We start from the raw sequence: 19,153 nt of genomic DNA on the forward strand, positions 1-19,153 counted from the left end.
CATGAAGATCATCTCTTGAGTCATGTTAACTAACCCCCCCTTCGTAAAACTGTAGAAGACGGAAATGCTGACAGGGCGCAAAAGTCATGCCTCCAAAGCTCTATGAAGCTACTCCATCAACTAATAAACTATTCCAGAATCCAGATATCCTCCACGCGAGAGCTTTCTTTTGTGTCTGCTGCTTTCCACCCACTTTGCCATTAAATAAGCTTTAGAAAGAAGAACACAATCAACATTTCAGGAATGCAATTAGGGTATAAAATTGTCAAAATATCGCTTTAACAGTGGCCAGATTGGTAGCCTTAGTAGAAGACCCAGGTGTGATATGCTCAACTAGAGAGGGTTCCTAATCCTAACTCAGTCTCACCTCCATTGAATTACACCAAAAAGTATCACAACCCATCAGTCACAATTTGACGTATTCTAATGGGCAGTGATGGAGACGTTCTCTACAACTGATTAGCTGCAATGTTCATACAAAAATGTAGAACAATCTGCAATCAAGGCTTGAATGCAGAAAAGACCACCACCGAGTTGTGTCCTCCGAATCCAAAGGAATTAGAAATAGCTGCACAAAATATTTAAATTATCATCCTTTCTCGCTTGAGAGTAAAAATGTCCTCCTCATCAGTTTATAACTAAAGTTTGGTAACCTACCAACATTCACTTCATGCTGCTTCTTTTGATTAGCCACTGTGTCAAACTCAACTGAAGGCTCCGGGTTCTGTCGTTCATGGAGAAAAGCAGCAAAAGCATTAATTAGAAGGCATTTGAATTTTTCTTTTTCTTTTTTACCAAATACAATACTCTATAATGAAATTCTTACAAATTGGTTTATTGTAGGATGCAGCCATCCGGTAGTTATTGCTTTCACCGTGGCAATGGCTTCCAGGCCCCCAGCTGCTCCAAGGCAATGCCCAATCATAGACTGCAAAGTGCCACGAGTCAACTCTGATGCACATGCCTACTCATAAAATCGTTCAAGATGATTGAAAACTGGTAACTCACCTTGGTTGAATTTATTTTGATCTCTGAAGCATTCTTGAAGAACTTCTTTATAGCATTTATCTCTGCCAGATCACCAACAATCGTGGAAGTTGCATGTGCATTTATGTAGTTAACCTATACATAACACAGAAAAGAAGAGATTAGAAATTACTAAGACATCCTCATCCAGCACAGATGAAATTTGAGTGCGAACATTAATCAGGCGCTTCTATAGGAACCAATCCAGTAATAAGTATAGCTTCTGTAGCATATCAATCACGATTAAGGAAAAATGACAATAGATTAGGCCTTTGTCTCAAGGACCACACTGGTGCCAGGGGTTCCAAGTGAGAGGTCTCAAGTTCAAGTCTCACAAAGGGAAGTAGGATGGATGTAATTTGTGTGTAATCAACACTTACAAAAAAAAACATCTCGGCTAGGAGAATACCTCTTCTGATGCCACTCCAGCATCTTCAAGACTTCTCTCAATGCACGAAGAAACCCCAAGTCCATCTGCACGAGGATCAGTCATATGATAGGCATCACAAGTTACAGCTCCACCCAAATATTCAGCAATTATGGGGGCTCCACGCTTCATTGCATGTTCAAGGCTCTCCATTACCTACAAAATGTCAATAAATAAATAAAAATATTAAAATCATCAAGTTCTACAAGAAAATGAGTTGAGAATCTACCACTCATGCAATATTCACTGCAGATGTCAGAAAGGGCAAATTTGATATACTAAGAGGTCAACCAAATCCTTAACTTATGAACCGAAAGAGATCCCAAACTTACCAAAACTCCAGCTCCTTCGCCCATAACAAAACCATCTCGGTCTTTGTCCCATGGCCTTGAAGCTCTCTGCGGATCATCATTTCTCTGAGATAAGGCCCTACAAGCAACAAATCCACCTAAACCTATGGGAATAATTGCAGCTTCAGTTCCACCAGCAACCATTAGATCAGCTTCACCTTTCCGAATATGGTTAGCAGCAGCATAGAAGCAATAATTGGATGTAGCACATGCAGTAGATATTGAATAGTTGGGACCCATGAAACCAAGTTCAATTCCAAGCAGAGCAGAACCCATGTTGGTTATAGCATAAGGAATAAAAAATGGAGTAATTTTCCGATATCCGCGCTCTATAAGAGCTTGGACACCATCAGAGAACACTGTAAGACCACCCATACCAGTCCCAACAAGCACACCAGCTCGCACCTTGTCAATCTGCAAACATCAACCCATACCATTATGAAACATTTTAACTCAACTATGTAAATCCAATGATAGATCATAACTGAAGAGGATATCTCCATAAGGGGGGTTGAAAAAACCCTTCATAACGAACTAAATGTCAAACAGGAGCCAACAGCTACATTTCTATAAAGAAAGCTCTGGAGTAATAGCTCCACGAATAAAGTTGAACGCAATTGCTTCATAGGATTCAAGTATGCACTAATTCCACCTAGAGTAACATTCTTCACGACAACTCAATTTAAAAGATGGTGGTTCATATATGTCTGATCAATGTGTTCTAAAAAAGTGTGGTTGTCAAAAATATTTTGCAGTTTTTGTGAATCCCAAATTCTCACCTGATCAAGTGAGAAACGGAACTAAAATCTGCTTCATCTGACACCTATGATTCTGAGGAGCAGGTGATCTATAATGACCAGAACAAGGCTTTGCCCGAGTGAGAAAACCCTAATCTGTCATGTTTACAGCAAATTTTCCGTGTTCCCGCTATGACAATAGCCGGATGTTAAACAACCAATAAGGTAAAACAGAATACTGGACTCATCCAAGAATATAGACATATAGCTAGCGGCGACTGAAATTTGGTACAAAGTCAAATGTAATCCTAGAGCCGAGCAAAATGACTTCCTGGACAATTTAGCACATAAGCGGGAAAGAGAAGACACTTATTGCTCCATCTCGAAAAGATGCAGCGACTACATGCACAAACACAGAACAGAGATCCAAAACCAGCATTCACCCAAAAGAAAGCCCCAAGATCAACTTCCAGCCGTACAACACGACACCAAGAATTATTTCGCCGAACAAGTAGCATGCAGCTCAAAGAAATTAAGCAACGTACACACCTCATATTCAAAGAAAATAACAAGCATAAGGAACCCACCTTGCTTAAATCGGTGCGTCCCAAGCCCGCATTTTCGAGAGCCTTCTGGCCACTGACAAGGCAGTATCTGAGGCTGTCATCAAGCCGTCGATCGTTCTTTCCGTCGATGTACCCATCGGATGTGAATCCCCGGATCTGACCACCGAATCTGGTGGGAAACTTGGAAGCATCAAAGCGATCGATAGGACCGATGCCGCTCTCACCGGAGAGGAGCCGGTCGTAGTAGGTATCGACGTCATTCCCGAAGACGGAAACAAGACCCATACCAGTGATCACAACTCTCTTCTTAGGATCTGTCTCCCGTTTGGGAGCCCCAGAAACAGAAGCCAGTACAATAGGTCGGGGATGAGAGCGGCGGACATTGGGACGGTGGAGGATGGGGAAGGTCGGGGATCGCCGGGCAAGAAGGTCTGAGGGTGAGACCCGGAGGGAGGGCGACTGAACCTGGAGGGTCTGCATGTAGGCGAAATGGAGGAGAGGCGACACAGAGATGCACACAACAGTTGGAACCGCTGAAAAAGAAAGGAGACGTTCGATTCTTTGGAAAACACAGGTAGCTGGAGAGGGCCCCTGAGATTTCCAGAGACGAGAGAGGGAGAGGGGTAGAGCACGTTACGACCAACTGCTAGCGGGAGGCAAGAAAGACGAGACTCACGAGATCCGGTGCCCTCTGTGGTCGGATTTGCAAAACGTGTGGCTGGCATGCATGTGTGAGAAGTGTTGGGACACGAGGAGCGCAAGAGTGGGCAGGCAAGGGAGTAAATAGACTTCAAATCTAGGCTGTAGAGTGGATAGGTAATAAATCCTTCATTAAAAATGAATGGGGATTTGTCAAGTCATTTTTGGTGTAGTGGGAGATCCAGCTAAGTCTAACTTGAGGTGCCAAGAAACAAAAGAAAGTGGCTCCACCATGGTGGAAGGCCAAAAACTCTTTTTTGGTTAATTTCCCTTTTGAAAGAGAAGAAAACTGTCATTTTGGTGAAGCTACAAAATGAAACTTATCCAAAAAAAGATTTTTTTTTTTTTTTGGATTAGTAGACTATGAATATTTAATCATAAAAAACCTAAGGTTAAACCAAGATCTTTCTAATCTTATGGTGAGCATTTTAGAATGTCATTCTATAATTTTATCCTTATTGTCCAAAATTCATCAATCTATGACAAAATTATTATAAAATTTTAACTTCAAAACTCAAAAACCTTGAAATCACCATAGGAGACAGTTTGAGCCGTCATAGGAAAACAAGATGATGGGAAAATCATTTTTCCTTTAATTAATTTTCTCATGGAAATTTTTCTATTGGAAAAAATTCTCTTTGACCTATTTCCTTGTGTTTGTGTCGCCAGAAGAAACAATGAAAATTTTTTTATGGTGTTTATATTTATATTAGAAATAAATTAATTTTTATAACTAATAAAGAATAAGTTTAAAAGTAAGTGGTAAGTGATCAAGAACCACTTTAGTATTTCTTGATTTATTTTTCATATATGGTGTTTGTATTTATATTAGAAATAAAATAATTTTATAAATAATAAAGAATAAGGTTAAAAGTAAGAGGTAAGTGATAAAGAATCTTTTTTGTGTTTTATTTATTTATTTTCCCTATAGTTTCCTATTATAGCAATAGGTAACACATTTTTCTATTATTTTTAAAATTTCTTAAAGATAAAAAGAATCAAGAAAAATCAAGAGTAAAGTTTTTTTGTCCCAAAAAATGGTACAAATGCTTCAAGTTTTTGGTTAATGTGAAGATTTTCGTATTAAATTTTCCTTACACTTTCCTGTTAGCATTCCTCTAGAAAAAAAGTTCTCTCTTAATTTTGTTACTTCTCTTCCTTTTTGTTACTATTAGAACCAATATATGCTTGGACCACTATAACTTCTGCACTCAAGACACCCAAGTAATACATCCTTCCATATGGATCATCAAAATTTCTGTCATAAATCATACTATCCAAATAAATCATCAAATTGCTGCGCCCCCCTCCCTCCCCCTGTCCCCCCTAATAGGCCTACATCAAAGCTCCCCTTATCTAATTATTTCCCCATTTTTGTCATTATTTGTTGAATTTAGGACCCCATTATTAATATCTCGAGCAAGGTGAGAGAGGGAAAAAGAAAAAATAAGGTGAGAGAGAGTTCTCGGGTAGAGGAGAGAGAAAAAAATATATTTTAGGCAAGAAGGGAACTCTACACGAGAGAGAGAGAAGGGAAAACAACTTCATTCTCCTAATTACATTCCAACTCTAACTCTTAAAGATAAACCTATCATGATAAGATAAACTCAACATAATTTAAAAGTCTAACATAACTCAAACTCTAACTCTTCCATAAGGACATGACCATAGGTTGAAGATGCAAGCTCGTGTTTTATCTTTTTGGGTCCCACTTAATTTTCCAGCTCATGTGATAAGGATACCAGCTCATGGTATCTTTGTGGGTCCCACTTGATCTTCAAATCTTCCAACTCATTCCAGCTCGTGCTTCTTATCTTCCAACTCATGCCAGCTTGTGTGATGACTCCTCTTGTCTTATCACGTCCTCATGGTGGATCCCACCAACTCGTGCAAACAAGTTGGGTCCCACATTGTAACACTTCCCCCTCAAGTTGGGGGTGAGAAAACATGATAGATGCCCAGCTTGCTACAGATAGTGGACAAAATTTTATGAGTGACTAGTTTGGTGAGAATGTCTACAACTTGATTTTGTGAAGATATATGCTTGAGAGATAAGATGCCTATTTGGAATTTTTCTCGTATGAACTGGCAGTCTACATTAATACGCTTTGTTCTCTCATGGAAGACTGGATTCGATGTGATGTGTATTGCTGCCTGATTATCGCAATATAGGTTCATAGGAGCTTCTTTGTAGAATCCCAGTTCAGTAAAAAGAGATCTGATCCATAGGAGTTCATTGAATGTGTGTGTCATTGCTCTGTATTCTACTTCAGCAGTACACCATGCAACTACATTCTGTTTGTTTTTTTTTTTCCATTTAACCAAGTTCCCTCCAACCATTGTACAATATCCCAAAGTAGATTTTCTGTCATCCGGGGATCCGGCCCAGTCCGCATTTGTGAATCCTTCAATGTTGGAGTGCCCATGATTTTTATAGAGAAACCCTCTTCCTATAGCTCCTTTTAGATATCACAATATCCTTTCTAGTGTTTTTCAATGACTTAGTTGTGGATTGTGCATATATTGACTTACCACACTAACTACATATGAAATATCTGGCCTCGCTACACAAAGGTAAATAAGTTTTCCCACTAATCTTTGATATTTCTCGATATCTACCTCTTCTCCAATACATGCACATAATTTTTTATTTGAGTTCATAGGAATTTCTGTTGGTCTACATCCCATCATTCATGTCTCCTCCAATAGGTCAAGGACATACTTCATTTGAGATAGTACAATTCCATGTCTGGATTGTAGTACTTCAATACCCAAAAAATATTTGAATAGTTTGAGATCCTTTGTCTTGAATTCAACACATATCCTTTCTTTTATTTTTTGGATGCCCTCGAGATCGCTACCGGTTATAATAATATCATCAATACATACTGCCAGAATCACTTGCCCTTAGGTGCGTCTTTAATAAATACGGAGTGATCTCTAGAGCATCTATGAAATCCAGCCCACATGAGTGCTTGGCTAAAATTTTCAAACCATACATGAGGAGACTGTTTCAGACCATAAAGAGATTTTTTTATTCGACATATGGACTCCCCCTCAACCACATACCCAGATGGTTGATGCATATAAATTTCTTCTTTGATATCCCCATTCTGAAATGCATTTTTTACATCAAGTTGATATACTTGCCAAGAAAAATTAGTTGCCAGAGATAATAACACATGTACCGAGTTCATTTTTTCCACTGGAGATAAGGTTTCCTTATAATCAATTTCATAACATTGTGTATAGCCTTTAGCAATGAGGCGAGCCTTCAGCCAAGCCATAGACCCATCCGAATTGTGTTTCATAATAAACACCCATTTGTAACTGATAGGTTTCTTATTTGATAGGAGTGGGACTAGAGCCCATGTTTGATTTTCATATAGTGCCTGTATTTTTTAATCTATTGCCGCCTTCCACCCTAGATGTTTGAGAGCCCCCTGATAGGACCAAGGTACAGATATGGAGGAAATAGAAGAGAAGAAATTGACAACATATAGGGGACAGACGATGATGAGACACAAAATTTGATATGGGATGAGAAGTAGAGGGTATGGTGCATGATCTGGGTTCTTTTCTTATGGCAATAGGACGAGTATCATATTGTGGACAAAAAATATTTGGAGAAGAGATGGGATCTGTAAACTTAGCATGTGTGGTGTTGACCAGTGTTTTTGGGGGCTAAATAGTTTATGTAGCATGGGGCACAATCGATCGAGGAGAACCTGGTACTGAAGAAAGGCCAGGAAGAACACTATCATAATAGAAAGAAAAGTCTTAAAAAAATGTGACATCTCTGGACACCAGAAAATTTTGAGTAGTGGGATTATAACAAACATAACCCTTTTGTATGTGAGAGTATCCTAAGAAAATACACTTGATGGATTTGGGATCAAGTTTACTGTGTTTTGGGGAGGAAATATGAACAAAACATTGACACCCGAAGACTTTCAAAGCTAGTGGAAAAAGATCATCATTTGGTAACAATAGAGAGTAAGGTAATTTATTACCAAGAACGGAAGATGGTAATCGATTTATAAGAAAACATGCGGTATGGATTGCATGTGGCCAATAAAAGTATGAAACTTTCATGGCATATAGTAAACCGTGAGCTACCTCAAGAATATGACGGTTCTTCCGTTCAACTACACCATTTTGTTAAGGAGTGTAGGCACATGATGTTTGATGGATAATGTCATTTTCTTGATAAAATGAGTCAAGGTCTTTGGAGGAGTATTCTTTGGCATTATCAGACCTGAGTATTTTTATTTTCTGACCAAACTGAGTGAGTACCATAGCATGAAAATATTTAAAAATCAACGGTATTTCATAATGTTTTTAAACAGAAATAACCAAGTGGTATGAGTGAAGTCATCAATAAATGTTATAAAATATTTGACTTGAGAAATATATGAGACGCTCAAGGGTCCCCAATACATCGGTATGAACTAATGAAAAAGGAGTAACACTTTTAACTTCTGGGTGAGGTGAGTATATAGACCTCTAATGTTTACTCATTTGACGAACTTCACAATGAAACTCTAACCTTGCTTTAAGAGTAGGAAAAATATGATAAAGAGATTATGCGGACGGATGTCCCAACCGATTGTACCATAACCTTGATTCAGTTGCACTGGTGGAAACAATATTTATTTTTGGCACATCTAAGTAGTAGAACCCCCTTATTCATAGTCTCCACCAATCACCTGTTTTGTTATAAGATCATGAAACACACATGAAGTGGGTGAGAAGATGATAGAGCAATTAAAATATTTGGTGTGCTGACTAATCGGTAAAAGATTCAAAAAGAAGGTAGGAACAAATAGGATATCAATACGCAGAAGTGATGGTGTAACAGAAGTGGATCATTTCCCTTGGACTTTAGTTTATGAACCGTCAGCTATGATAACAAATTTATGTGAAAGATACGGAGAAACTAAGTGTAATAAATTTTTGTTACCTATAAGATGCTAGAAGGCTCCTGAGTCAATTATCTAGGATGAAGGGGAGGCAAATAGCATATCTGAAGCGGTGGTGGCAATGGTAGTTGAGAAAGTACTTAGAGAGAAACCCATCATTGTTTCCATTTTGTGGAACAACTCATACTCTGCATCAGTAAATATTTTCTTTTCTGTTGATGTGGTAGATGGATCCTCTTTGGTATCACTCACTAAAGCTTGATTAGCTTTATTCCAGTCTGGTTTGCCATTGGCTTTATAACATTTTTCTCTAGAGTAGCTAGTTCTTCCACAGTATGACCATTCCTTTAAATAAAAGCATGTGTCTATAGTGTGGCCATATCTCCCACAATGAGTGCATTCCTTCCTATTTGTTCTGTCAAACCCATTTCTTTCATCTCTTCCTCGTCCTCCTCTATAATTTCTGCCCCGGCCTCGGCCTTGGTCAGATGATGTTCCCCTATGTCCAGAGTACATAGCAAATGACACTTCAATATTAGAGGGAGAAACATCTGGAATACAGAGAAGTGTGACACTTATATCATCAAAAGTGGGAATCCTAGAAGAGCTAAGAAGTTGACTCTTAGCAACCTCAAGATATGGTTTAATATTTGCAAGGCAAATAGCTATGACTAATGCTACTTTTTACTTGTCTTGTACCGAAACATCTGTGGTAGTAGGCATAGCTAATTTCCACTCTTGAAGAAGGCCTCTAAAGTGGGCCAAGTATTCATGGATGTTCTCTCCTTGTTTAGTGTTCAACATCTTTTGGAGAAGATCATATGGCCTATGTAGATTATAGGGACTAGAATATAGCTTAGCACATGTCTTCCAAATTTGCTTCACAGTATCAAGATGAATAATATTGTTGGAGACATGTTCTACCATGTTATTGATTAGCCAACTAATCACCAAAGTATCAATTTTAGCCACTTGTTATAAAAATATATCCTCTTCATCAACTGGTGGTCCACAATTGGTGAGATGACCCAGTAGGTTCTTTGTTATAAGAAACCTTCTAACCGATGTGGACCAGCTCATGAAATTTGATACCCCTTGCAAAGGTATCGTAGTAATTCTAAGTATATCACTCTTAATACTCATATTTTCTTCAACCATAATAATGATTCAACTTAAAACAAATTCTCCAATCAACTACTAATCAAAGAAAGCAAGTAGAGGTCTTTAACCAACTCGGTTAATGGAGAAACTTAGCATAAAAGCTAAGTAATCATATTTCTGAAACAATCACTCATAATAGTCTCAATATCATTCTTTTTTATCAGGGAATATTGTTCCCACAGAATTATAACTCTTTATGCAAAAATCTCAACATAAACTGGTGTTGGTCAAAATTTTCCAAACCGACAAAATTGCCTTGGTAACTTTTTTCAATCCAAGATGCATATATATTTCCATAATCTTATAAGATGTAGACATTCGTAAAAACATATCTAAACCATCGTCTAATATCCGAAAACCAAAAGCATAAATCAATAATATTATAAACAAAAAAACTTATCTCATGAGCTTCAATCTTGCTTCATAAAGAGTCTTCTATGAGCAACTTTGATCATATCTTCTTAGAGCATTCCTTTGACACGAGGATCCTAAATTTGATACTCTGATACCATGTTGAATTTAGGACCCCATTACTAATATCTCGAGCAAGTAAGAGAGGGAAGAAAGAAAAGAAGGAGAGAGAGAGAGCTCTAGGGTAGAAAACAGAGAAGAAGAAAAAAAGAAGAAGGAAGAGAGCTCCACAAGAGAAAGTGAGAAGAGAGAACTCTTTACTTTGATTGATTTTTTCAAGTACAAGGCCTCCTCTATTTATAGTGGAGGAGTGGTAGAGTTTATCTACATTTACCAAAGATAACTCAGCTTAATTTAGAAGTCTAACATATATCAATCTTTAATTTTTCTATAAGGACATGACTCTTTTGGCTGAGATGTCAGCTTGTGTGGTACCTTTGTGGATCCCACTTGATCTTCCAGCTCTTGTGATAAAGATACCAACTCGTGGTATCTTTGTGGGTCCCACTAGATCTCCAAATCGTCCAACTCATGTCAGCTTGTGTGATGACTCCTCTTGGTTTCTCACATCCTCATGGATGGTCCCACTAGCTCGTGCAACCATGGTGGGTCTCATATTCTAACAACCCTAATAGCGGCACCCCTCAATTATAAAGAGAAAATTAGGGCAACCGCATTACAAGAGTAAAATTCCCAAACTGTCCTTAATAAAATAACAATTAATATATTGTGGCATAGGGCGTTAATTAGGCTCCACAACTTAACAGATAAAACTTTGTGGCTTGAATATATGCCAATAAATGCTCATGACTCTCTTTACTCATGGTTTGGTGAGGTATTTATGGCTTTTCCAACTCAAGCTAGTCATTATTTGCTCGTTGGAAAAATTAGATTGTTGATTGATTGATCAATGGCAAGTGATTGATTGATCAATTGATCATAATGCCTAAATTTTTATTAGATAGTGACTTATTGATTAATGGTTTGATCAATCAATATGTTATCGTTGCTCTAGAAAAGTTATGTTGATCATTCATTGCGAGTGGTTGATCTTTCAATCGAGATTCTCTCTGGCTGTGCAATGTAAGTATGATCGTTATGTATAATTTTATTTGATCGATTATGCTTGAAGTCCCTTATTGGCAATGTTCTGATTGATCAATCAATCTAGAGGGATGATTGATCATTCCATGTTAATTCAGCTTGCCTGGATAGCTTTGATTGATCAATCTCAATAGGATGATTAGTCATGTGTTAAAGCATGAAATGGTCATGTCCTGGATGATCATGATTGATCAATCTCAATAGGATGACCGGTCATGTGTTAAAGCATGAAATGGTCATGTCCTGGATGATCTATCAATCAGTTATGGTTGGTCGATCATGTTTTATATTTCTGGCCTACACAGTTTTGGATGATAGATCATAGTCAGAGACTGATCGATCATTCCAATGCCAAATAAAATTATATGTCTTTATAAAGCATGAGAACTTATCTCTAAGTGCTTTAACATGCGTCTAAGTGATTAATTATGATGATTCTAAACATGTTTATATACACTCTTAATGTCCTAAAGCTTCAACCTTGACATGTACTTAAGGAATAAAAATTAAAATACGATCTTACATAAATTGACTGAGTTTAAACTTATATCTTTGATGCTTGAACTCGAGTCTTCACATTGACTTCTTCCTTATGGATGCTTCTTCAACAGATGTTCTTCATTTTTTGCTTAATGTCTTCATTTTGGTTTTGATGCTTTAGACCCTGGGATGCTCTTGAAGGTTAAGTATTTGAAATACTAAATTTTCAAATTATTAGCTCAATTAAGTTTTGTTATCATCAAAAGCAATGTGAGAGTCAATCTATAGTCAACACATAATGTGCAGGTTATAATGTTATTTTTTGAGTGATATGAGCATAGATATTATGTGTAGGAGTTTCTGGTTGAAGTGAAACTCTTTACCGTTTTATATGGTTTATTTTTTGTTGTAGTCAATGTTCATGAGTATATTTGTGTGCTGAACTAAATATAATGTTATTGTTATGGCTAGTCTTTGTTGGAGAGTGAATTTGTTGCATTAGTTGTTGCACAATTGAAGTATTTGCATGCAAATATTGAATAAGAAGAAATCTATAAATTATGGCAGAATGAGAAGATATTATTAATCCTTGAACGAGTTTTCAGAGATCTTCCAAAAAAAAATATTTTAGCAAGATTACTACATCCACATTAAAATGGAGAATGTTGAATTCTTGGGTTTAATCCATGGATAACTTGGTTTGAGAAGAAGAAGAAGAAAAAAGGAAGAAGAGAAGAGATGATGAGAAGGAGAAGAGCACAAGTTGAAGAAAGAAACTTTATGGGTTAAGAGAGAGCACAAATTTTAGCTCCTTCCCCTCTCTTTGTTATTTATATAGGTGGGCATGGATGCCCTAATACATAAGAATTAAGAAAAACCTTAAACTACTAATTATAGCTTATGTCACTCACTCTCATAATTTTATAGAATACCACTCAAACTACTTCAACACTCTCCCTCAAGTTGGGGAGAAAACATCAAATATTCCCAGTTTGGAGCAGGTATCTATGAGTGACTTTGTAGTAATAGCTTTTGTCAAGATGTTTGCCAATTAATTCTTTGAAGGGATATGTTGCATAGATTGGCTTGAAGTTTTTCTCGTATGAAATGACAGTTTTACGGCATATGCTAAATCTGGTCTTGTCATTGTAAGATAAATGTGTTTCTCCACAAGTCTATGATATATTCCCACATCCACATCTTCACCAGAGCTTGCACAACACTTGTGTTAGCATCCATAGGAGTATTTTCTAGTAGACATCCCATCATCCATGTGTCTTTTAGCAGATCCTAAACATACTTACTTTGAGATAAGATAATCCCATGTTTTGACTAGAAGACTTCAATACACAAAAAATATTTCAGAAGTCCAAGGTTTTTTTTTTTCTAAATTCCATGCATATATTTTTTTTAACTTCTTTTATTCCTTCCATGTCACTGTCAGTTAAGACAATATCATCTACATAAACTGTCAGTAATACACTTTCCTTCAAGGTATTCTTGACAAAGATGGAATGATCAACTAAGCATCTATGGAATCCAAACCTCAATACTGTTTGGCTAAATTTATTGAACCAAGCCCGAGGAGACTATTTAATGCCATATAATGATTTCTTCAATCTGCATATCAACTCCTTCTCACCACAAAACCAGTTGGTTGACACATATAGATCTCCTTAATATCACCATTTAAAAAAGGATTTTTCACATCGAGTTGATATATTGACCAAGAAGAATGTGCAACAAGTGAATTTAACTTGGCCACTACGGAGAACGTTTCCTCATAATCAACTCCATAGAACTGAATGTATCCCTTGGCGACTAGACGAACTTTAAGTTAGGCCACAAAACCATTGGGATTGTGCTTGATGGTGAAAACCCATTTATAGCCCATGGGTTTCTTCTTGAAAGGAAGCGGAACCAAGGTCCATGTCCGATTCTCATATAATGCAGTCGTTTCTTCTTCCATTGCCTCCTTCCATCATGGATGTCTTAGAGCATCCTGATACGACTACGGAACAGTGACAAAAGAGATATATGTGAAGTGGAGAGGATAGTGTAAGTCTTAGGCTCCTTTCGCAGAGCTATGGGCCTAGTATCAAAATGCGGACCAATTATGATAGGGGAAGATGGGTTTAGCTCAGAGGGATTCGTAAAATCCATAGGTGTGGTATTGCTCGCTGCTTTAGGGGGGGGGGGGGGGGGGAGTGGAGTTGCATCAAGTGGCACAACATGCTTTGGAGTTGCCTGAACTGATGAAAGACCCGGAGGAACATCTTTTGATGAATAAAAAGATGTGTCCTAAAAAAAACACATCCCTAGACACAAGTACCTTTTGAAGAGCAGGATTATAGTAGACATAACATTTTTGGGTGCGAGAGAAACCCAAGAATATACACTTGAGAGACTTAGGGTCAAACTTACTCTTTTGAGGGGATGTGACATAAAAAAAATGAGCATCCAAAAACCTTCAAGGGAAGGGAGATGAGGCCTTCATTAGGAAATAACAATGAATATGGGTTTAATGATTAAGCAATGAAGATGACAGTCAATTAATAAGAAAACAAGCGGTAAGAATCGCATAGGGCCAATAAAAATAGGGCTCAAGCATCGAGTAGAGAAGACATAGGCTACCTCAAGGAGATATTTGTTTTTTCTTTCAACTACACCATTTTGTAGAGGGGTGTAGGCACATGATGTCTGGTGGATAATGCCCTAATCCTAACAAGTCACCAGAGAGGTACTCTTTGGCATTATCAGAACGAAAAACTTGTATTTTTTTACCAATTTGTGTTTTTACCATGGCATGAAAGGACTTAAATATGGAAAAAAAATTACTCCTTTCTTTAAACACAAACAGCCATGTGATTCGAGTAAGATCATCCATAAAAGAGATGAAATACTTTACTTGTGAAATATTCAAGACACTCAATGGTGCCCATACATCGGAGTGAATTCAAGCAAAGTGAGTAACACCTTTAATTTCAGCTCGAGGAGAATATGTTATCCTCTAGTATTTGCTCAATTGACATACTTGGCAAAAACTAGACAATGTTTCCAAAAAAGAAAATAATTGTTGAATCGATGCTACCGAATGTCCAAACCAGTTGTGCCATAAACTTGCCACTGTCTGAAAAGTGGAAATTGCAGTCATTGGAGACAAGTCCGAATAATAAAGGCCCCCATGTTCATGGCCTCCACCAATCACCTACTTCATTGTTCGATCCTGAAAAACACAAGAAGAAGGTGAGAAGGTGATGGATCAATTGAAACGTTTTGTTAGTTGACTAATAGACAATATATTTAAGGAAAATTGGGGAACAAATAAGACATCAATAAGCGGAAGGGAAGGTGTAACAAAGGAGGATCCCTTCCCAAGAACTTTGGTTTGGGATTCGTCAACTATTGTAACTAACTTGTCTGATAAACATGAAGACATGGAATGTAATAAACTTTTATTACCTATGAGATGCTCGGAGGCTCTAAGTCAATGATCCAATATGAAGAGGAGGAAGTGGTAGAGATCATACTTGAAGTAGTAGAGGCAACAACAGTAGAAGAAGATGCAGGAGAAGATACTATTAGAGTCTTCATTCTTTTGTAATAATTCATAATCTTCATCGGTTATAGTCTTCTTGCCTTTGTGTGACTCAATTTTGTCTTCATTTTTGTTATTATAAATCGAGGTCGGGTTGGCAGTGACCCAATCTGGTTTGCCATGCAGCTCCCAATAGGTTTCCACTAAATGATTTTGTCCACCACAATGAGTGCATACCCGGTTATCAGATATTGAAGGACTGGTAGAAGGTGTACCCCTATTACCAGAGTACATAGCATATGACACCACTATGTGAGAGGTAGAAGAATGGTTAGGTATCCAGAGCAAGGTGGCAATTATGTCATCAAATGATGGAAGTGTTCAAGAGTTGAGTCTTGGCCACCTCAATGTATGGCTTGATATTTTCTAAAGAAATAGCAGCATTTAAGGCTTCCCACTGGTTTTCTTAAATCGATATATCAGTGGAGTAGGGCAAAACAAATTTCCACACCTTAATTAGCCCCCGAAAACGTGCCAAGAACTCGTGTAGATTGTGTCCTTGTTTTGTGTTAAACATGTTCTGAATAACATCATACAATTAATGGAGGTTTTCTGTGTTTGAGTACAATTCGACACTTGCGACCCATATCTTTTTTGTTGTCTCAAGGTGGATACATTATTGGCCACATGCTCCTCCATGTTATTTATCAACCAACTAATCACCAGTGATCATTGGCTTAACTATCATTAACCAATGATTTATCAAGGAAAGAATGTGTGACCTTCTAACCTAATCTAACTTTGATTTAGTTAAACTTGGGAATAGTATGGGTTTTTCTTTGTTGGGCCATTCGCGTAGAGTTTATATATGATTTGCTTTGTTTCATGTGTGATCATGGGTCTAAAAGGAACTCGAGTTTTTGGAGCGATTGTGCCTGACTTTTGTCAACATGGACATTATAAATTTTTATTTAGAACTGTATGTCCATTTCAGTCACTACTTGAGGTTGATATGAATTTTTTTCTTACCCTAAATAAGAATAGTTAGCCTTAAAAGGCTTACTCATGGAAACATAATTTTAGAATTTAGCCAAGTCAATTAACTTTACTTGTATATTACTTGATGCCTTCCATAAAGTCCATTGAGGACTTTAAGTTAGCCATAAAGTCCATTGATTTAAGAGTGAAGAATCATGTGTAAATGTGTTAGGAAGCAACATAATCTCCTAGCTCATTTCTTACTTCAAAATTTTAAAATTCATTGACCTTGAGGAATTTGACCAAAGTCATCTATTTTTTAGAGTGAAGGCTTGCAAGTTTGAATAGAAGTCTCCCAAAATCCGAAATAATAAATCTCATTATGTGACAACTTGCAAAAGAAAATCGAAGTGCTCGAGAAGTTTGCTCATGTAGTCCGTCAAGAGTGGGCTTTGTTAAACCCTTGAATGTGCTAGTAGATCTCAAACATGTTTCTTCATCGAGTAGACTAACATAAGGTCGAGTGAACCGTGTAAAAATTCCAATGTGCTTCATTGTTTTCCTCACTAGCCACAATTTGTATGGCTAAGAGAACAAAATAATAGAAAAGAATTTATTTTTTTATCAATATTCTAGTTGAATTTTTTTCCTATTAAAAAATAGTTTTAATAGTGTTCTTATATATGGGCGTTTTCTATTTTTTTTATTTTATTTTCTATGAGATCATTAAAGAAACTCATTTTCTAAGCCTCAAGAAATTTCAACAAGTCAATCACAAATCAAAGATCCTTTATGTGTTCATCTACCTCCTTTTTCTGTATAAGAAATTTCCTCGAATATTTGACTAAGAAACGAAAGCTTCTCATGTCGACTGCCCTTCGAGAAGCAAGACTATTATCTCCATTTATTTAAAGCTTTTTAAAAGAATGCAGCGATCACTATTTCAAGTCAACTATTTGTAGTTGAAGTCGTCAAAGTAGTACTTACGGATCAAAAACTTCATTGTTTGGCAAGCAAATTTTTATCAAACATTTTTTTCTTATCTCCATCTTGGAAGATTAGGAGCAATGAACACACAGACAGACTAGATCTTTCCCTCTCTTTCTCTCCAAACGGCAACAAGATTCTCAAACAAATTGTGCACGGCAATCCCCATGAACAGGGAAACTGTATCTCTGTGTTAAATTAGTCGAAACGGTATAACAATCAGATATCTACAGAAGCTACAACAATTACAAGCGATGAGATTTCCATGGACTACAGTCCAGCTTCGAGCAGGAACCTTCCCAGGTACTTGTGCATTCACCTTCCAACCCTTCACAACATCTACACATGAGTCCGAGAGAGGATAAAACTTTCAAGTGCCCTGTAAACAAATCAGAGAAGAAAGTTAAAGACTTGCCGTAACCCTTTTGAAGTACTACGATATGATAACAGTCATCTCCTTTGAACAGGAGAATTTAACTCCTGAGAAGCAACAAAAAACAGAGAATTTGGGGAAGATAGGAAGAGAGTTTTCTTTGAAGTTCCTTACTTTGTTGCTGCGAGGAAGGAAGTAGCCTGGCTTGGACAACCCTGGGTGAAGAAGCGGCGAAGAGAATCAAGAGCACCAGAAAGAGGATCCACTTCCTGGAAATAGCCATGTGGGACTGGGTGGGCTTCTGAGTAATGCCTGCAAAGTACAAACGGGCGGATAGAGAGATATATATATCTATTCAGGGATGGGTTTCTAGAGAACTTGGAAGTGTCGCCAGGGGAAATTTGAGAATTTTTATTTCTTGGAAACGGTATAATTGATTAATGATTTGGTTGTTATCTTCCTCCTTGAATCTGAGCCAAGCGGTGAACAGCTTCTAGAAGGAACGTAGACGGCGTGCCACGCGGTAGCTCTTCATGACGTCCTGCACGGAATCGATGCTTCTGTTTCTGGGTATTTTTTTATCAATGGGAAACGATGCGACGATGCTTCCTCTGCAATTACTTTTTCTAATTTTCTTCCCCTTGATGCGATACTGCGTTGTCGTTGTTGGCTGTGCTAGATAGATACCGTAGCACTTGGACAATTTCTACCCCTAGAGAAGGGTTACAGTGAGGCTACAGAACAATCCCAGAAGTTTTACCTGCATGATTCCTTTGATTTAGACATTTTTTCAAACAGTGGGAAAGGCCGCCCCAGAGAAGGGATAGAGAGGGATGGGACAGAACAATCCCAGAAAATTCTTTTACCTGCATGATTCCTTTGCTTTAGACATTTTTTTCAAACGGTGGGAACGCGATGCGAAAGTCTGTCAGCTAGATCAAGTTGATGAGATCCCAGCACCGAAATCTACTGTAGCAGGTCAAGTGGGTCAATCGGAACGGATGGACCGATCGTAAATATTCCTAGTGTTTTTGGCCAGTAGCGTGGTGCTAATCCCCTCCACATCCTCGTCCCCAGATGTCTGGCACGTAAGACGATTGACAGAGACAAATCAGACAATAGATGTTTTGGAGCACAATCAGACGGTGTGAAACACCACATAGCAACCACAGTGCTGGCTGTTCAATCCACTTTTCTTTACTTCTTCCTCTCTGGTCTCAAAGAATCTACCGGAAATGTCTCTCTTTTCCATTGTGGGTGATCTTACAGTGGCTTCGGATAAAGAAGAACAGTTCCTTTCCAGATGTGATCAGAATCTCTCGGCAAGAGGGTCTTTCCTACTTAATGAAACAACGACAGATCCTCATCTCCGTCAGTGCATTTCATCGAACATT

General features: G+C 37.7%; 1 protein-coding gene across 1 annotated transcript; it reads right to left on the reverse strand.

The window, feature by feature from the left end:
- Nucleotides 1-235: 235 nt before the first annotated feature.
- Nucleotides 236-3,841, reverse strand: LOC137935307 (3-oxoacyl-[acyl-carrier-protein] synthase I, chloroplastic-like). Its single transcript, XM_068779979.1, has 7 exons — nt 3,128-3,841; nt 1,786-2,217; nt 1,436-1,609; nt 1,009-1,122; nt 827-928; nt 658-724; nt 236-568 (listed from the first exon to the last, which is right to left on the reverse strand). Exons 1-7 carry the CDS (start codon nt 3,584-3,586, stop codon nt 501-503), a joined length of 1,416 nt encoding a protein of 471 aa, XP_068636080.1. The 5' UTR covers nt 3,587-3,841; the 3' UTR covers nt 236-500.
- Between the last annotated feature and the right edge of the window lie 15,312 nt (nt 3,842-19,153).

Source organism: Aristolochia californica, unplaced genomic scaffold (assembly GCF_029961685.1).
Source record: "Aristolochia californica isolate CCGP_79_NKW_82.1479 unplaced genomic scaffold, dmAriCali1.0.hap1 SCAF_10, whole genome shotgun sequence".
Classification (NCBI taxonomy): domain Eukaryota; kingdom Viridiplantae; phylum Streptophyta; class Magnoliopsida; order Piperales; family Aristolochiaceae; genus Aristolochia; species Aristolochia californica.